Source organism: Pipistrellus kuhlii, unplaced genomic scaffold (assembly GCF_014108245.1).
Source record: "Pipistrellus kuhlii isolate mPipKuh1 unplaced genomic scaffold, mPipKuh1.p scaffold_m20_p_83, whole genome shotgun sequence".
NCBI classification, from domain to species: domain Eukaryota; kingdom Metazoa; phylum Chordata; class Mammalia; order Chiroptera; family Vespertilionidae; genus Pipistrellus; species Pipistrellus kuhlii.
The window spans coordinates 248209-268090 of record NW_023425588.1 but is presented as its reverse complement, the minus strand read 5'-3'; the positions used below and the strand labels follow the sequence as shown (position 1 = coordinate 268090).

Here is a 19882-nt window from a genome sequence, read left to right as displayed (position 1 = left end):
GCTGGGCCCACTTCCTGTGAGGGTTTTGTTTACACTCCCCTTGGTGAGACCTGCTTTTGCTCACATCTGTGCCTTATACGGGAACTGGTCTGGAGGCCTTGGCAGGGGGCCCCGTCTCCATGTTCACTGTGAACCTGCCTTGGGTCATGAGGATGGTACGCTAATCCCCGAAACCTACCCCGGCCCCTGCACCGTCCCCTCATTCAGAGTCAGAGAAGTTCTGTGCTTGTCACAGTTTATTGTGCCAGGAAGGCTGTGTGGGGATGGGCGGGTGCTTCCAGCTGGGCTTGGCTCTGGGGTCTGCTTGGGCTCTGGGAGGCTCTTCCATGCTTCTTCCTGCAAACACAGGAGAGTCAGGCTTGGGGAAGCTCCTGAGGGGGCAGGGTCATGGCCAATGCCCCACCCCCACCCCAGGCTGGCTCAGGGCAAACTGGATGGAACCTGCAGTGAATGCACTGGCTGGGAAGCAGATTCCCTGACCCTTTAGGACGGACATCTGCGCTCTGGGCCTGGCCTGCCCATGTCCTCGATGTTCCTTCATGAGGGACTGCCTCCCTCTGATTCCAGACCCCCCGTGGCATCTGCTTCCCTGCTAGTCAGGGACCCCATGCCACGTTAGCCCACCACACTGTCTCCTTGCCCCCACCTGTACCTGGCTGACTCCTGCTCAGAACGGGGGGCGCTCCCTGCTGCTGGGTGGGCCCCGGACGCTTGTCACAGTCAGCGCTGTGCTGTAAAAGAGGCTGAGCAGGAAGAGGGTGAGCAGGGTGACCGTGGTGGGCCACAGGCTGGCTCCTGGGGCATCCTCCTCCCGGTCGTCTTGGGGCTGGTCTATCAGCACACAGTGAAGCCACTCCTGGAAGCCTGCAAGACACTCACAGCGTCAGGCCTGCGCCTGCGAGGCAGGCGCCTCCATGGGTGTGGGCAGAGCCATCGCCCTGCCCTCCCCGCACCCTTGGGTCAGAGTGCAGTAGTGTGGTCCCTAACTCACAGGCAAGGTGGCCTGGGAGAGGAGGTGGCAGGTCCCCAGGGAAGGGGCTGGGGCCATGGTGGCTCTGGAGATGCCCACAGGGTCTGTCTGGGAGGGTCTTGACCCGCCTTAGGGAGTCAGAGCTGGCAGGGCAGGAGGGTGGGCACTGTCTTTGCTGCTCCAAGGAGAGCTCAAGCCCAAGGCCTATCTGTGTCCTTGCCATGCCCCTGCTCTCAGGCTGAGCCAGCCTGGGCCCTGAAGGGGCTGGAGCGGTAGCCGAGCCCACCTTCCAGCTGCCACACTTGGAGGCGTGGATCTGGGGCTGTGGTTCCTATGCTGAGGGCTGGGTGGGTGTGACCAGGGCCCTCTGTCGCTCTCCCAGGGAGTGTAGCTGATGAGCTACAGGAGCATTAAAGAGGGCCCGGTGAAGGCCAGGCAGCTCTGCTGGCTTCAGGATCCTAGGGCATAGGCTGCCATGCTAAATGGAATGTGGACCTTATCATATGCTGATTCATCTAATTATTCATCCATTCATCTATCCATCCATCCATCCACCCACCCACTCACCCATGGATCATCCTCCATTCATCTGTCCATCCACTCATCAATCCTTCCATCCTGCATCCATCATTCATTCATCCATCCATCCATCCATCCATCATCCATCCATTCTCCATCCATCATCCATCTATTCTGCATCCATCATCCATCCATCGTCCATCCATCCATCTATCCATCCATCCATCCACTCACCCATGGATCATCCATCTACCCACTGATCTACCCACTGATCTACCCATTCATCCATCCATCTATCCACAATCCATCATCCATCCATTCATCAATCCATCCATCCTGAATCTATCATCCATCCATCTTGCATCCATTATCCATCCATCCATCCATCCACCCATCCATCCATTCATCCATCCATCAATTCACCAATCCTCCATCTATCTGTGCATCCTTTCATCCATCTGATGTCCTAAGGTCCATCCACCTATCTGCTGGTTCAGCCCCTTGTCAGTTGAATCTCCTTTCCTGGTCTCCTTAAGAAGCTCCTTCTTCAGCAGGTCCTGGGTCCCTGGTGACTGGGGCACCTTAACTATGGCAGCATTTCCCCTGTCAACACCTTGCTCTCCCCGCTGCCCTTGGGTGACTGGACCTTTGAGAGGGGATCAGTGGGCAGGGTCATTAGGAGTTCTCCCCCCACCTTGGCCCTGGGAACAGAGGAAGGTAGCCCAAAGTCCAGCTTCCCTGGGGAGGCCCAGAAGGTCTCTAAAACAAGAGCAGGGCTCTTGCTTCCCCCTTTTGGGGCCCTGGTGCCTTTTGTCCCAGGTGGACATAAGACTGCCCTTTCCATTCTGTTTCCCCCAGCCCCTCTCCTCTGCCGGAGGCCCCACACAGAAGCTGAGAGGAGTTCTGGTAGAAGCTATCTGTCTGGTCCCTCCCCACACCTGCCCATGCCCTGTGGTTTGGGCCAGGAGGGACCTGGGACAGTGGGCTGGGCCTGGGGAAAACCCATGGGGGGCTTGGATGGGGACTCCCCTTGTCTTCCTGGAGAGGGGACTAGACCATGAACTTTCTGCACCTGCAAGGTTTAGTGTGTGTGTGAGTGTGTGTGCACCCATGAGAGTGTGAGCATGTGGAGAATATGTGTGTGCACCCATGAGAGTGTGAGCATCTGGAGAAGGTGTGTGTTCACCCATGAGAGTGTGAGCACATGGAGAATGTGCGTATGCATCCATGTGAGAATGTGCATGTGGAGAATGTGTGTATGCACCCATGAGAGTGTGAGCATGTGGAGAAGGTGTGTGCTCATCCATGAGTGTGTAAGCATGTGGAAGTATGTGTGCACCCATGAAAGTGTGAGCATGTGGAGAGTGTGTGTGTGCACCCATGTGAATGTGCATGTGGAAAAGGTGTGTGCACACATGTGAGCATGTGCATGTGGAGAATGTGTGTGCGCACAGATGTGAGTGTGAGCACATGGAGAACATGTGTGCACCCCCATGTCCACCCCTAGTGTGTGGTTTCCTTTCTTTGTGAGTCAGTGGGCTGGCCTGCATCTCTGTGTGGCACCTACCAGGAGGTGAAGGGCCCTGGAACCCAGCCCCCCCTCCCATGCCATTCCCCTCATACCCTGGCCCCACAAGGTGGCGCAGACCCTGCCCTAGGCAGACCCTGCTAGGCCTGGGGAAAACCCATGGGGGGCTTGGATAGGGAGTCCCCTTGTCTTCCTGGAGAGGATCCCTTCCACCTCTTTCCCTCCTGCTACTCTTAAGCTAGCACCAGAGACAAGCAGGGCCGCCCAGTGGTGGCCTTGCCCTCAGGACCCCCTGTGCCTCCCAAGACTCTGCCAGCCTCAGGCTTCACTCCAGTTTGGCCTCAACCACTGTGCACCATGTGCTCACACTCATGCACTCACACTCACACACACATACAAGCGCACTTGTGTGAGGCCACCTTGAAGTGCTCAACTGAGAGGATCAAGACAGGCGCTGGAGGGATGGTGGCTGCTTCGGGCGAGCGGAGTTTATTCAAGGGCGGGGCAGGTGGGGGTGGGCAGCTCAGTAGCAGATGCCGTCCACCTCGGACATGATCACAGACACATTGACGTGGGTGGGTTTACCCGCCAGGCGGTTGATAGTCTTCTGTGTGAAGCTCAGGGGCAGAGCCTCGTGGCCCACCATGCAGGAGTAGTTGTCCCCGTTCTTCCACGCCTCCATGTCCACACGCAGCACACTAGTTGTGATGAACCTGGTGCCACCCTGGCCGGCCTCGGGCAGGGGCCTCCAAGTCTGGTACTTCTCTCGGGGAAGCTCCTGGCTCTCGTGCAGCCACCGCACCAGCACGTCTTCAGGGTAGAAGCCCTGAACCACACACGTCAGCGTTGCCAGCTCATTGATGGCCAGTTCTTCCGCGGGTGGCGGCAGCAGGTGGACCTTGGGGGGTAGGGTGCTCCCTGGGGGCAGAGGAGCCGGTCAAAGCCAGGCAGGGAGGAGAGAGCCCCTCTGCCCGCAGGGTACCCTGAGCCCAGTTTCCCTCTGCAGAATGTGAGTGGATGCCAGGGGTGGTTAAAGCAGGCAGGCTTAGGGGGATCCCTGGCCCACCGTGGGTTGCGTGGGTGCCCCTGGGGCGGGGCCCGACCCACCTGAGGCTCTGGCGATGGTGGCGGTGAGCGGGCTGGTGACCTCTGGGTGGGCGGCGGTGCAGGAGAACCTCTGCCCGCGGTTCCACGGCTCAGCGCAGCCCGGCAGGATGCTGGACACGCTGTAGCAGCCGCAGGGGTCGCGTTGCGGGGCCTGCTGGATGGCCTCTTTTCCACCCGTGGGCTGCCAGGCAAAGCTGGCACCCTGGGGCTCTCTCAGGCCACTCAGCGTACACGTCAGGTTGGCATCGGAGCTCAGCAGCAGGTCCTCAAGGGCCGGTGGGCGCAGGGTCAGGCCAGGCTGGCAGCATGAGGATGTCGGCTTCGAGGGAACTGAAGGGAGGCGGAGGACTCAGAGCCCATGGCCCGCACCCCTTCCCTCCTCCTGCTCCAGCCTCGTCCTCGCCCCCTTCAGTGTGAGGGGAGCCCCAGTGGGTGTGGTGGTTCCACCATAAAAACCTGATGGCCCCCACCCCACCCTGGCCAGACCTCTGACCTTTGCAGGGCACGTCCTTGGTCTGGCTCAGGCTGGAGTTGTACTGCATGTGGCACTTCAGGGTCCCGCTCGCTGGGCACTGGCTGGCCGGCAGGGTCAGCTGGCTGACCATGGCATAGAGGCCCCGGGAGGTGAACATGGGGAGGACAGTGCTGATGGAAGTGCCCGGCCTGCTGCTGTCCCAGGTCATGTTCGTGTGCTTTGATGGTACGAAGTCCTGGGCCAGGCAGCCGATGACCACTGGGTCGGCCGGTTCAGTGCTCCGGAGGGTCAGTGGGAAGAGTGTGGGTTGCTTCGCTGCAACACAAGACATGCTGTGAGAGCCCTGGAAGCCCCACGCAGAGAGGATGAAGCCCACCGCCTCTGCCCCAGGCAAACAGGCCCCGGGAGGGCGAATGAAGGCCCCAGGTCACTCAGCCTGAAGGCTGGCACCCAGGGCGGGGACTGGCCGCCAAGTCCAGCTGCAGTTTCTGGACACGCTGCTCAGAGCTCCGGCTCGTGGACCAGGACACACTCCTTACACAGGCCTCGTGCGGGTGGAGCCACATTACCCATATGGCTCTCCACAGACCAGCTGGGTCTGTGGGCCCCAATGGGGCCTCCTATCTCTCTGTGCAGTGGGCGTGGCCATGTCTCTCAGAGTTTGGGGATCATGAAAGGTGGGCCCAGAGAGGGACACAGGGAAGCACCAAGGGGTCTGGTCCTGTAATTGGCCTGTCCTGAGGACCAACCTGCTATGCTGGAGGGCACACACAGAGGAGAGGGGCTGGGCTTCCGTGGGCCGCTCAGAGTTCCCTCATCAGAGTCCAGTCTAGCCACACCCTCTGCAAACAACTGCAGGCCCAGCAAGCAGAGGTCCATTCCAGGGCCTATGAAACTCAGAGACTCAACCAAACCAGCCATGTGAGGTGTCCCACCCAGACAAGCTGGGCACACAGGCCACCCTTGTCTGTTCCCGATTCCCTCAGGGACATTGGTGGGAGCATAGAGGGCACAGGCACCTCTGAGACTGCATGGCCTTCATGTGCCCGGGAAACACAGAGGCACCTGGGTGGGGAACCGGCTCTGCAAGTGATGCATACTAAACCCACCTCCTCCCATTCGCCAGCTCAGCCCAGCCCAGCCCAGTTCATCCAGCTCAGCCCAGTTCACTCAGCTCAGCTCAGCCCAGCTCAACCCAGTTCACCAAACTTAACCCAGTTCACCTAGCTCAACCCAGGTCAGCCTAGTTCACTCAGCTCAGCCCAGCTTAGCCCAGTTCACTCAGCCCAGCCCAGCCAAGCCCAGCTCAGCCCAGTCCACTCAGGTCAGCCCAGCTCAGACCAGTTCACTCAGCCCAGCCCAGCTCAGCCCAGTTCACTCAGCCCAGCCCAGTTCACCCAGCTCAGCCCAGCTCAACCCAGTTCACCCAGCTCAGCCCAGTTCACTCAGCTCAGCCCAGCTCAGCCCAGTTCACTCAGCCCAGCCCAGTTCACTCAGTTCAGCTCAGCTTAGCTCAACACAGTTCAGCTCAGTCCAGTTCAGCCCAGCTCAGCTCAGCTCAACCCAGTTCACCCAGCTCAGCCCAGCTAAGCCCAGTTGACTCAGCTCATCCCAGCTCAGCCTAGTTCACTCAGCCCAGCCCAGCCCAGTTCACCTAGCTCAGCCCAGCTCAGCCCATTTCACTCAGCTCAGCCTAGTTCACTCAGCCCAGCCCAGCTCAGCCCAGTTCACTCAGCCCAGCCCAGTTCACTCAGTTCAGCTCAGCCCCGCTCAACACAGTTCAGCTCAGTCCAGTTCAGCCCAGCTCAGCTCAGCTCAACCCAGTTCACCCAGCTCAGCCCAGCTCAGCCCATTTCACTCAGCTCAGACTAGTTCACTCAGCCCAGCCCAGCCCAGTTCACCTAGCTCAGCCCAGCTCAGCCCCGCACAGCCCAGCTCAATCCAGTTCACCCAGCTCAGCCCAGCTAAGCCCAGTTGACTCAGCTCATCCCAGCTCAGCCTAGTTCACTCAGCCCAGCCGAGCCCAGTTCACCTAGCTCAGCCCAGCTCAACCCAGTTCACCCAGCTCAGCCCAGCTCAGCCCATTTCACTCAGCTCAGACTAGTTCACTCAGCCCAGCCCAGCCCAGTTCACCCAGCTCAGCCCAGCTCAGCCCAGCTCAACCCAGTTCACCCAGCTCAGCCCAGCTCAGCCCATTTCACTCAGCTCAGCCTAGTTCACTCAGCCCAGCCCAGCCCAGTTCACCTAGCTCAGCCCAGCTCAGCCCCGCTCAGCCCAGCTCAATCCAGTTCACCCAGCTCAGCCCAGTTCACTCAGCTCAGCCCAGCTCAGCCCAGTTCACTCAGCCCAGCCCAGTTCACTCAGTTCAGCTCAGCCCAGCTCAACACAGTTCAGCTCAGTCCAGTTCAGCCCAGCTCAGCTCAGCTCAACCCAGTTCACCCAGCTCAGCCCAGCTAAGCCCAGTTGACTCAGCTCATCCCAGCTCAGCCTAGTTCACTCAGCCCAGCCGAGCCCAGTTCACCTAGCTCAGCCCAGCTCATCCCATTTCACCCAGCTCAGCCCAGTTCACTCAGCTCAGCCCAGCTCAGCCCAGTTCACTCAGCCCAGCCCAGTTCACTCAGTTCAGCTCAGCCCCGCTCAACACAGTTCAGCTCAGTCCAGTTCAGCCCAGCTCAGCTCAGCTCAACCCAGTTCACCCAGCTCATCCCAGCTCAGCCTAGTTCACTCAGCCCAGCCCAGCCCAGTTCACCTAGCTCAGCCTCGCTCATCCCCGCTCATCCCAGTTCAACCCAGTTCACCCAGCTCAACCCAGCCCAGCTGAGCCCAGCTGAGCTCAGCCCAGCTCAGCCCAGTTCACTCAGCTCAGCTCAGCCCAGCTCAACCCAGTTCAGCTCAGCCCAGTTCAGCCCAGCTCAGCCCAGCTCATCCCAGCTCAACCCAGTTCACCCAGCTCAACCCAGCCCAGCTCAGCTCAGCTAAGCCCAGCTCAACCCAGTTCACCAAACTCAACCCAGTTCACCCAGCTCAGCCCAGTTCACTCAGCTCATCCTAGCTCAGCCTAGTTCACTCAGCCCAGCCCAGCTCAACCCAGTTCACTCAGCCCAGCCCAGCTCAACCCAGTTCACTCAGCCCAGCCCAGCTCAACCCAGTTCACTCAGCCCAGCCCAGCTCAATCCAGTTCACTAAGCTCAGCCCAGTTCACTTAGCTCAGCCCAGGTCACTCAGACCAGCCCAGCCCAACACAGTTCACTCAGCTCAACCCAGTTCACCCAGCTCAGCCCAGCTCAGCCTAGCTCAGTACACTCAGCCCAGCTCAGCCCACCCAGCTCAGCCCAGTTCACCCAGCTCAGCCCAGCTCAGCCCAATTCACTCAGCTCAGCCCAGCCCAGCTCAGCCCAGTACACTCAGCCCAGCTCAGGCCAGCCAAGCTCAGACCAGCCCAGCTCAGTCCAATTCACCCAGCCCAGCCCAGCTCAACCCAGCTCACCCAGCTCAGCCCAGCTCAGTCCAGTTCACCCAGCTCAGCCCAGCCAAGCTCAGCCCAGCTCAGCCCAGCTCAGCCCAGCTCAACCCAGTTCACCCAGCTCAGCCCAGCTCAGCCCAGCTCAGTCCAGTACACTCAGCCCAGCTCAGCCCAGCCCAGCCCAGCCCAGCCCAGCCCAGCCCAGGTCAGCCCAGTTCACCCAGACAAGCTTAGCCCAGTTCACTCAGGCCAGTTCAGCCCAGCTCAGCTCCGCTCAGCCTAGGCCACAATACCCCAGCACCTCCCCAGGTCGGGTAGAGCATACTGCCCTGTGGTCCTCTGGCTCTTGGTCCCGCCTGCTGTTTCTTTCTACTCTGTCTCGGTGCCTGTTTTCCATATCCCTGGTCCCAGGAAGGATCGGAGCGCCTGATGGAGGAGGGGATGGGGCAGCATCCAGGACCCACCTGTTCAAGGCTGCTAGAGGGTTAGAGGCCGAGAGCCCCAGGCCCCCTGACCAGCTGGCCCTGCCTGAATCTGTGTGCTCAGAGACCCCTGCCCTGCTGGCCCTTGCTCGCTCTACAGAAGGCTGATGCTAAGGGGCAGCCTGGGGAGGGGCTTCAGACTGTGTCATGACCCTAGATGGGGTCATTCGCCACTTCCTGTCCCACCAGTCTCAGCTGCCCTTCTGCACGTCATGTCTGGTCTGTGGTCTGTCTGTGGCGAGGCCAGGTGCATGTGGCCTGGGCTGTGACCCCCAGGGGCCTGGGCCTGTGGTGGTGGGTCCCGGCTCTGGGTGGCTGCTCATGGGGCTGGGCCAGGGGCCAAGCTGCAGGGACACAGAGGCTGGGGCAGTGCAGTGGGAGCCGAAGGATAGGCTGAGATGGCCTCAGGGGGAGGCTGTGAGGGCCGAGGGGCAGGGGTCCTGGGCACAGGGCTGGCCCTGAGTGACCCCTGGTGAGCAGGCTGCAGGTGGGCAAGGAGTCAGAGCCACTCTGGTCTTGAATGCCTATGAACATCTGAGGCCCAGACGGAAGCCAGAATATATGCGAGGCTCCCCTGAAGTTTGGGGCAGCCACACACTGCCTCACCCCACATCTATCCATCCTCCCGTCCAGGATTTTCCCACAGGCCCCACGGGCTCCCCTGGTGATCCTCCACTCTCAGGATTTGACCCAGCCTGGATGGACACACAGGGGCAGCTGGGCCTGGCTTGTGCCTCTGTTTACCCATCCAGAAGGTGTTGACTGTCCCCTCCAGAAAGTGCACCTGTGGGTCAATGACGCTGGCCCCGGGAGGTCAGCTCCTCACAAGGTTCAGGGCCCAGGGCAGCCGGAGCCAGAGGCAGAGGGTGGACAGAGGTGGGGAGCTGGGATGCCTCAGCACTGCTAGGTGTTTCTAGGACCCCAGGACCCAAGGCCTCCTGGGTTTTGACCCGATGTCTCCTGCTCAGCCTCTGGCACCAGCCCTGTCTGTGTGGGGATGAGGGTCCAGCAGCTTCACCTTCTTCTTTGTTGTTGTTGTGAACCGTCACCCAGGATATTTTTCCATTGAGTTTTAGGGAGAGTGGAAGAGAGAAAGAGAGGAACATTGATGTGAGAGAAACACATCTTTGGGCCTTGGCTGGGGAGGAGCCTGCAACCCAGGTATGTGTCCTTGACCAGAATTGAACCCAGGACTCTTCGGTCCTCAGGCTGATGCTCTATCCACTGAGCCAAGCCAGCTAGGGCCAGCTCGGCCTTCTTGCCTGCCTGGGAACCCACAGACCATGCCCCTCTAGAGGGTCCAAAGCCCTGCTCCAGGGGGCAGGGGGCACCAGCAAGGGATGCATGATGGGGCCTCATGGCTGGCACAGTGCCTGGCATGGACGAAACCAAGGGGGGCCGTGCGGGCTGTGGGAGGACTCGGCCAGGCTAGAACGGGACCCCTGCCCCTCGGCCCTCACAGCCTCCCCCTGAGGCCATCTCAGCCTATCCTTCGGCTCCCACTGCACTGCCCCAGCCTCTGTGTCCCTGCAGCTTGGCCCCTGGCCCAGCCCCATGGGGATAGAACGGCCCCACCTTGGGTGCAGACGGCGTGTGACTTGGGGTAGAAGAGGAGGTGTCCATTGGGGTTGTGGATTGGACTTCGGGTCGTGAGGGCAATGGCGGCAGTTGTCAGAGGCCTGAGCTGACCTGGGCTCTGCATGTTCCAGGTGTTGGGCTGCTTGAGGGTCCCTCTGGGAGGGGTGAGCTGGGGACAGGTCCCTCGGGGCTTCTTTGGAAGGAGAGAGCTGCTGTATGGCCAAGCCTTGAGGGCTGTGGAGCGCCCATGGCCAAGGAAACAGGCTATATGGCTTTAAACAACAGAGATTCATTCTCAGTCTGGAGGCCAGACACCCACTCCATTGTGGACAGGGCAGCATGCCTTCTGGAGGCCCCCGCCCCACTTCTGGGCTCAGTGTCCCTGGGCCAGGAGACTCAGCACCTTCTCCTCAGTGTTGGCCTCTCCTCTCTTCTCCTCCCCTCCCCTCCCAGTCCCTCCCCTCCCCTCCCCTCCCCTCCCCTCTCCTCTCCTGTCCTCTCCTCTCCTCTCCTCTCCTCTTGGGACTATGCTTGCCAGTGGACTAGGAGCTGAGAGCTGCTCTCATCTGAAGACCCTCACCTTCAGTCTACAAGGATGCTTTTTTCAAATACAGTTCCAGCACAGGTTCCAGGGGAATGTGGAGCAAGCTTTGGGGTTACCTTTCAGGCCACTGTGGGGGTGGGTGGCCCGGGAAACAGCCTCTTGCTGCTGAGAGGGCTGTGAGGCTGTGGCAGGGCCTGAGGCCCGGGCGTGGTCCTGCCCTCTCCCTGCCCGGCCATGCTGGGGCCCAGGTGGGGTTGCCCAGTGGGGTGGCCTGCAGGTGGAGTGACTCACACTCCTCCCTCCTGGGCTTGTGTGAGCTGTGCCTGGTCCTCGTTCTGGGGTCTGTGGGGTGTCTCGTGACCTGGGCTGCATGTCAGAGAGCGGACACTGAGCTGAGGGCACCAGGCTCCCCTCTGTAGCCATGCGAGGGCGTGGGCCTCTGAGTGCGTGACAGTGTGTGTCTGTGAGTGTGAGTGTGAGTGTCCCTGTGTGTGACAGTGTGTATCTGTGAGTGTGAGTGTCCCTGAGTGTGTGACAGTGTGTGTCTGTGAGTGTGAGTGTGAGTGTCCCTGTGTGTCTGTGAGTCTGAGTGTCCCTGAATGCGTGACAGTGTGTATCTGTGACTGTGAGTGTACCTGAATGTGTGTCTGTGAGTGTGAGTGTTCCTGAGTGCGTGACAGTGTGTGTCTGTGAGTGTGAGTGTCCCTGAGTGTGTGTCTGTGAGTGTTCCTGAGTGTGACACTGTGTGTCTGTAAGTGTGAATGTGACAATGTGTGTCATGTGTCTGTGAGTGTGAGTGTCCCTGAGTGTGACAGGGTGTCTGTAAGTGTGAGTGTGAGTATCCCTGAGTGTGTGACAGTGTGTCTGTATGAGTGTGAGTGTCCCTGAGTGTGTGACAGTGTTTCTGTGAGTGTGTGTTCTGAGTGTGAGTGTCCCTGAGTGTGAGAGTGTGTCCTGAGTGTGTGACAGTGAGTGTCTGTGAGTGTGTGTGTCAGTGAGTCCGTGTGAGCACAACAGGGCGGGCCGTGGTCAGAAGGCCCCTGGTGCCCCATGTGGAGCATCCTCCATGTCTGGACAGGCCTCAGAGATGCCTGTTCTGGCCTCTCCGCTCCAACGGACTCGGGTGCCCTGTCTGAGCCTGGCAGGCTGCGCGCTGGCATTTCGATCCTCGACCGCCTGCGGCCCCCATAGAGCCAGGCTCTCTGAGGGCCACCAGAGGCTAGAGTTTCCCGTCCAGGGGCCTGGGCATTTGGGCGCTGGCAAGGCGGCTCGTGGCCTGCAGAGAGGCCATAGCACTGTCCACGCCACAGACGGTGAGGCCCAGAGCAGGCAGACACACACACCCCCCTCGTGGCCCCTTTTCTCGTTACTGAAGATGCGCTTCCTGTTCGGCCACTTGGTTTTTCTTGCTGTGAAGGACCCACGGCTCACTGCCCTCTTTGTTTTGGCTCCCAAGTGCTCTTTGTATGTGAGAGATCCCTGCCCTTCATCATGTGTGTTCATGCATTCCCGCCATTTCCAGCGACTGCACAGAGACCCCCATGGGCAGGTCCCCCAACCAGGGCACTGCCTCTTCACCTGGGGAGGCACGGCCTCAGGACCCACTGCCCTTGGCCTCTGGCCGTCTCATGGGGGGTCCGTCTCTCAGGCTCACCTGGTTTCTTCTCGAGCCAATGGCGGCCAGCCCCACATAGTTCACCAAGTCACCCAGACTCTCTGGGGGAGGACAGGGGCCCAGGACGGTCTGTGTGTGTGCTCAGCTGGCGGGTGAATGGGGGGGTGACTGGGGGAGGCTGACCCTGGGCCCACCTGGTGATGGGAGTGGCGTCCCTGTGGCCTGCACTGATCACAGGGGTCAGTGTGCTGGCTTTTTCTTCCTCTTCTTCTTCTTCTTCTTTTTTTTTTTATATCATTTAGTTCTTTTTATGTTTATTGTTTACTATGTGTTTCCCTTTACATTATGTACTATCTTAATACTATTTGTCCCTTTAATATTTGTTTGTGGTGTGTTTTTTTTTTGGGGGGGGTATGTATTTTTATTTTTTATTTTATTGATTATGGTCTCACATAATTGTCCTTATTCCCCCATTCCCATCCCAAACCCCTCCCTACATATTCCCCCACTCCCCTGTTGTCCATGGCCACTGGCTAGGCCCATATGCATGCACACAAATCCTTTGGTTGATCTCTTCCCCTTACCCCCACCCTCCCCTACTTTCCCTCTGAGGTTTGAGAGTCTGATAGCTGCTTCTCTTTCTCTGGGTCTGTTTTTGTTCATCAGTTTATGTTGTACATTATTTCCTCTAGATGTGTGAGATCATGCGATCCAAGAAATACCCTTGTAAGAACCTAAACTGCAACAAGCAATAATGGTTATGCTGTGAGGCAAATGAATCAGTCTGTAGTGAGTTCCTTTCTGGGCCAGCAGTTCTTTTGAGTTCCAATTTCAATGTCAAATAGTTCCTTATGTGTACATGTCAGCCATGATATTTCAGATCTGGTTGGTGGACAAATGGTGGTAATGCAGGTCCGCCTGTCTCTGGTTTGGTACTGGGCATCCTTCAGCAACATGCAGCTGCTGTATGCTGGTATGCTAGGCGTCATCAGCATCTTCCATCTCTGAATTGTGTCTCTTCTGTCTTTATGGCTGGAGCACTTCTGTCTATTCCTCTCTGTTACAGATTCCAGATGGTCTCAGAGTTGTTTTTTGAAAATATACAAACATATTCTCGACCAAAAGTTAATAAAGGGATATTTTCTTTAAATTTGATTTGGGATTCTTTTACATTCCCCATCCCCAAATAATTTTCCCCTGGCTTGTTTTGTCGCCATGTGTGTATTTTCATGTGTATTAGCATTTTGAATGAAGGTTACTTTTCTAAAGTAAAAATTTTTTAGATGTAAATTATTCTCAGGATATTTTTCCTTACATAATATTCTTCCACGGTCATCCCCTTTTTTACTTTAAATAATAGAAGACTTTTGGAAATTTTATAATGTAGTTTTGATAGCTTTTACATTTTAAATTATTTGCGCTATACTATGACTGCTTTAGGTTCTTAAATTATTAGCGCTACGCTATGACTGCTTTAGGTTCAAAAATTGCACGATGTGCAATTTTACCATGGGACGCTCTGCCAATAAAACTTTTTGTTAACACCTTAGGAACAGCTTTTTGTAGTGTTTCTAGAATATTCATTTATTTCCATTAGCCACATTAATTTCCTCTGAGAAATTGGCTACTATTCATCTGTCAAACTCAACACTCTAGCAACAATCTTATTTACCATGTGTGTATCACTGGAATTGATTATTTACCTTTTTGATAAGGGCCTGAGCATTCCTGCTACTAGACTGGACTTGGATATTAAAAACCCGCTTGCCCATACCATGGGTATAAGACCTCTCAAACAAGTCTTGTTGCAGTGAGAGGTCAGCTGCTGTCAGCCAAGTCTCTGTTATCTGGTCCCAATTTGAGCTGTGCATGGGAAGCGAAGCAACCATGGGGGTAGGAGACCTTTCTCAGAATGGGAGAAGGTTCAAGCGACTCCCATGTTGCAGCGGGGGTTAGTAATGGTCTATGCCCCACCTCTGTTAACCCCCAAGTTCTCTCCTGAAGGCCCCTCTGCGACAGGGTGCTGGCTTCGTTGTCAGCGGGGGAAGGGGCAGCAAGCCTGGGCTGCAGACCAGCGAGGGGGAGACGGGCCAGGCGGGGTGTTTCTGGGGGTGTTGAAGGGCCCTTGTGGCCCCAGCAGTTCCCTGTGCCCTCGTCTGACACCCACAGGACTACACGCACCGCCCCCAGAGCACACACAGGGACATGGAATTAGAAAAGAGAACTTTACCAAGAAACCCAAAGGGAAACAAGCCCAACTGCCACGTGTTCTTGGAGTGGGAGGTGGGACGAGGCTGTGTTGGGTGGGGGTGGAGCCCCTGGACTGAGTGGCTGCTGTGTGGACCCTGTGGGAGCCCTTCTAACCTCCTGGGAGCCCCTTCTAACCCCCTGGGGGACCCCTTCGCCACCCATGGTACTCATTCTCCACCTGGGAACCCCTTCTCCCCTGAAAGCCCCTTCTCCACCCATGGGATCCTGCCCACAGCCCACGCTGTCTCAGGGCCTCTCCCCAGAAGGGCTTCTGTACCTCCACATGCTGCAGGGACAGTTGGGGTGGACACAGGAAGGGCAAGCAGAGGGCCCAAGCCCCAGGGGCAGGGCCTCCTGACCTGGGAGGTTGGTTGGGGAGGGAGACTTCAGGCTGGGCTGGACTCTGAGTCCTAGGCTTGGCTCTGGACTTGGAGTGTTGGGCTTGGACCCTGGACTGGGTTGGTTGGGCTCTGGACTCGAGCGAAGGGCCAGGCCGTGGCTCTAGGCCTTACTGTGTTGCTGGAGTTGTCCAGTAAGAATGGGAGTGGCGACCTCAGGGCCCTGAGGGGAGCCCAGAGTGTCTGCCCCCATGTGTATAGCCCAGGCTACTTAGGAGGGTAGATGGGGTGGGAGTGGGGCCATGATTGGCAGGTGCCCTGGGTGCCTGGGCCTTGGGGCCAGAGCTGGAATCTTCCGGATGCCCTTGAGCTGTGGATGGGCCCAGGACCCCCGCCCCTTGGAGGTGTGTCTTCTCTTGTCAGCGTGGCCTCCGGTCGCTCGGGCAGGGGAGAAGGGTAGCGAGGCTGCTCAGCTGCTCCGTGCCAAGGCCTCCGGCCATGCAGGGTCCTCGATGTTCTCATAGTCATGGGCGGCCCGGGGTGGCCCCTGCAGGAAAGCGCCCAAGACCCACTGCACCTGAGGGGAGGGCGTGCGTGCATGCGTGAGGGCCCTGCCCATCTGCTCACTTCAAGGGTCTCCCGCCCCTCGGCCCTGGGGGCTGGCCTACCTTGAAGAGGGTAACGGAGGCACCATAGGTCACACTGAGCAGGAAGAGCGCAATGAAGACGAAGAGGCTGTGCCACAGCTCATCAAGCTCCTCCGCCTCGGCTGCCCCCACGCACACGTCCTGCAGATCCAGCTCTGCGGGTGCAGGTGGGTCAGCCCAGCCTGGATGTGGGGTCAGTCAGTCCCCCACCTGGGTGTGGGGTCAGTGAGCCCCCAGCTTGGGTGTGGGGGTCAGTGAACCCCCCGCCTGGATGTGGGGTCAGTCGGCCCCCAGCCTGGGTGTGGGGTCAGTGAGCCCCTATTCTGGGTGTGGGCAGCACAGGTCCCTGCAGCCTGGTCCCTGCTGTCTGGGGTTCAGGCAGTCCCTGTCCAGCTTCCGTGGCCTTTCAGAGCAGCTGGCTCACCTGGGGGTCTGGGGTCTGAGGCCCTGCCTGGCCCAGCCCAGGGTGGCTGGTGGGAGGGCCGCTGCCCACTGCCTGCTGCCCTCTGCCCACTGCCCGCTGCCCACTGTCCCATTCCAGTGATGCCTTTTCTCTCCCTCCATCCTCAGGCTGCGTCCGACCCCTGGTCTTCCTCGCCAGGCCTATCGCCCTCACCTCAGCTCCTGCTCTGCCCCCACCAGGGAGGATGGCTCCCACGAGCCCCGTGCTCACTCAGCTTCTCGCTTGAGGCCGGAGACCCTCTAAACTGCACTCAGCCAACCGCCCTGAACCTGCTGGGGGTCTGAGCCTGCAGCCTAGGCCGTCGCTCCATGGGGCTGGCCTGGCCACACTGGCCGAGTTGCCCCCGGCCCATGGGCCACCGCTGTCCCTCGGCCTCCTGCCTTGGGGAGTGAGGCATGCCAAGCGCAGGTGCCAATCTTGGGGCAGCCTGCCAGCAGGTCCCTCTGAACTACGCCCTTGGGTGTTCGCTGCTATCCATGCTCAGGGGTGCTGCTAGCCGGGGTATGCACGCATGTGTGCATATGCATGTGCGAGCGTGTGCGTACACAGGACGCCTGGGCTGTTAGATGTGTACTTGAACTTGGGGTAGGGGTGGGCTTGGTCCCTGACTCTGATCCCTGCAGCCTCCAGGCCCTGAGTCGGGGCCAGCAGGCTGCTCTGGGCTGTTGGACGGAGCCCACTTCCTGGGTGTGTATGTGCCCCTGTGTGTCAGTGTGTCCATATGTATCAGTGTATGCATCCATGTGTGTGTCCACGTGTGTCTCTCTGTGTTAGCATGTCAGTGTGTGTCTGTGCATTGCGTCTATGGGTTTCTCTGTGTGTAGGTATCTGTGTGTGTCTGTGTGTGTGTTTGTGTGTGTATGCATGTGTGCATGTGTGTGTCTCTGTGTCTCTGTCCTGTGCATCAGTGTGTGCTTGTGTCCATGTATGTGTCTGTCTATCTGTGGATGCAGCTGGCAAGGAGGGTTTGTGGGAGGCCTGTTGGGCTCCCAGCCAGGGGGTCCTCTCCATGCCCATGTTGGGGCCCAGGTGTGATGGGGAACAAAGGTTCAGGGTGGCCTGGTGAGGGGTAGGTCAAGGGAGGCCGCCAGGAGCACATGTGAGAAGCGTTTGCTCACACAGGGTACCGGGGCTGGTGGTGGGTGGCATTGTTGGGTCACTGCAGGCTGTGTGGGGGCAGGGCTGGCATGGCTGGTGTTACTGTGTGTGAGGCCCATGGGATGTGTTTGTGAGGGCTGTTCCTGTCCCTGGGACAGTCTGGGCAGGTCAGGATGGAGTGAGGTGAGGGTTAGGATGCCGTGGGCTCAGCACTGGGCCACACGGGGCTGGGCCTGTCTCTGCCGTGGTGCTTGGGATGGTTGTGGGGCTGATGGGGGGCTGGGGGCAGCCTGTCTCCCTACGTATGGAAGCCTGAGTGGGCGTTGCACTCAGCCCATCCCTCCACCCAGAGGGCCTGTGTGTGCCTCTGGGCCTGGGGAAGCTTGTCTGTGTGCAGAGGAGCTGCAGGAGCCGGGGTGAAGACTAGGCCTCTGGAGAGGCAGGGACTGTGGGCTGAACTGGGTCTCCATGGCCATCCCAGGGCCACCCTCTGGTTCCCAGGCCCCTTGGAGTGGGCAGGAGGCATGGGGGTTGGCAAGAGGATGGTGGACCGAGCTTAGCTCAGCCCTGTCCAATCCTCCTATCCCCTCTGGGAGTCCTTTCCTCTGTGCCAGACACCCCTGTCCCTCCGCCCACCCCCCAAGAACGAGCGCACTGGCTCTGAGCTGGCACTGAGTTTATTGACAGCAGGGCGCCCTGGAGGGGGCGGGCGGGAGGCAGGCCTTAGTTACCAGGGTCTTTGCCTTTAAACACTGAATGCTCGCGGGTCCGGTTGCCGTCCAGAGCCTCGTGGGTCACTCGGCAGGTGAATTTGCTCCTCCTTTCCCAGTTGGCCTGGCTGACCTCCAGGCGGCTGAAGACGAAGAAGGCGGGGCTGGCACCTAGGTCCCTGAGGGGCTGCGTGGTGGCGTGCTGATCACTGGCGATCAGGGCCTCGTCCTGCAGCCACTGCACCGAGATGTCGGCAGGGAAGAAGCCCTGGATCAGGCAAGTGAGGGTGAGCTTGTCCTGGGCCCCCTGCTCCTTGGGCGGCGGGAACACGAAGACCTCGGGGGCAGCACGCTTGCCTGTGGACGGGCGTGGGGTCAGCTGGCTCTGGCTCCAGCTCCGGGGGGGGGGGGGGGACTGCCCGCCTCCCCTTCGCAGGTCGCTCACCCGGGGCCTTGGCGATGGTGCGCAGGATGGGCCGGGGCAGGTCTGGGTGGCTCAGCCTGCACTGGTAGGTCTCGCCCTCCACCCAGTCACTGGTGTCCACGGGCAGGGTGGAGGTGACGGAGTAGGTCATGTTGAAGTGGCGCTTGCTGCTCTGGGTGGCCTGGGCCAGGAGGCCCCTGCCCTCCCGGGACCACTGCAGGCTCATGCCCTCCAGGCTGGCCAAGTCCACCACCAGGCAGGAGACCTTGGGTGACTTGTGCACATACAGGTCCAGGGGGCTGGGCGGAATCACGTAGACGCTCACACCTCGGGGCTCGGGCTCTGGTGGTTGAGGAGGGGCTGTGTGAGGCCACGCCCGACCCCGCCGCCCCGAGAGGCAGGTGCGGGCGCGGGCCTGAGGAGGGCTGTACCTGGGCAGGCGCGGGCTTCGGCCTTCACCGTGCAGCCGTGCAGGCTGGCCTGGCAGGCGTAGGTTCTCCGGGACAGCCACTCGCCCTGGCTGATGTAGAGCTCGCTGACAGTAGAGGCCGGCGCGCCCTCCCAGCTGGCAGGGCCAGTGACCGGGAGCAGGTCCTTGGGCTGCCCATCCACCAGCCAGGTGACCTTGAGGTCACCCGGGGTGAAGCCGGGGATGAGGCACAGCAGCCGCATGGCGGCATGGGGGTTGCCGCTGGGGTCGCAGGATGAGTGGAAGATCCCCACCATGGGCAGGGTGACGTTCATGGTGCACGCTAAGGACAGAGACGATGGCCCTGCGGAGGCGTCTCTGAGTCTCTGAGCCTCCTCCCAGCCAGAGCCCTGGGCACTCCAGACAGCCCCTCCGCAGCCCTCCTCCCAACCTGCTCCTCGCCACCCGCGGGCCTGGGTCTACCTGGTGCTGGTGATATGGTCATGTTGACGTTGATGGGTGTGGACCCAGGGTGCCCCACCCAGCAGGTGAACCGCTGTTCAGCCCACTCGTCAGAGACGATCACATGGCTGCTGGTGGTGTAGAGGCTGGAGTTCTGGTTGAAGGTGGCGGGGAGGGTCATGATGCTTGTTGTCAGGGACCCCGTGTCCCAGGTCACAGTCACCGGCTCCGGGAAGTAGTCCCTGACCAGGCAGCCCAGCATCACGGAGGCGGCGCCCACAGCGAGGTCTTTGGAACAGGGGGTCAAGGGGAAGACCGATGGGCTCTGCATGCGGTCTGTGGATGGAACCGGCCTGTCAGTGCTGGCAGCCTTGGACTGGGCAACCACTCCAGGGCCCCCATTCCAGCCCGGGGCATGGAGCCACTGGCTCGTTTGGAGCTCATTCCAGTCCCTCCCAGATGCCTGTGACGAAGCCTGTGTCTCCCAAAGCTGTTGTCCCAACCCTGGTTGGACCCCTTGGTCCCGAGTGGCAGCACACACCACCTGGTTGGGCCCCTCAGTCCTGAGTGGCAGTACATGCCACCCACCCCGGGGAAGCTCTCTGCTCCTCAGGCAGCAGAGGCTCAAAACCATTGCGGGATCTCCCTCTCCCCCCACTCCACTGTGGAGCAGAGACCCCGAGACCCCCAGGATCAGCAAGATGTCTCCTCTGCCCCCACCCTCAGCCTCCCATGAAGGCCTGGGGTACAGAGGCCCCAACCCCAAGGTATCACGAATGTGGTCCGTCCCACCCCCACCT

General features: G+C 59.6%; 2 gene segments (V, D, J or C); both read right to left on the bottom strand.

Annotated features, from left to right (window-relative positions):
• Window positions 1–3490: 3490 nt before the first annotated feature.
• Window positions 3491–4862, bottom strand: LOC118712131 (the record flags this gene model as incomplete). The annotated part of the segment is given in 3 exon segments: window positions 3491–3935; window positions 4125–4443; window positions 4611–4862. Coding segments are annotated over 3 exon segments (966 nt in total), but the record flags the coding sequence as incomplete, so codon positions are not given.
• Window positions 4863–15338: 10476 nt separating this feature from the next.
• On the bottom strand, window positions 15339–19413 carry LOC118712130. The segment is given in 6 exon segments: window positions 15339–15446; window positions 15538–15671; window positions 17809–18144; window positions 18233–18553; window positions 18643–18963; window positions 19104–19413. Coding segments are annotated over 6 exon segments (1530 nt in total).
• Between the last annotated feature and the right edge of the window lie 469 nt (window positions 19414–19882).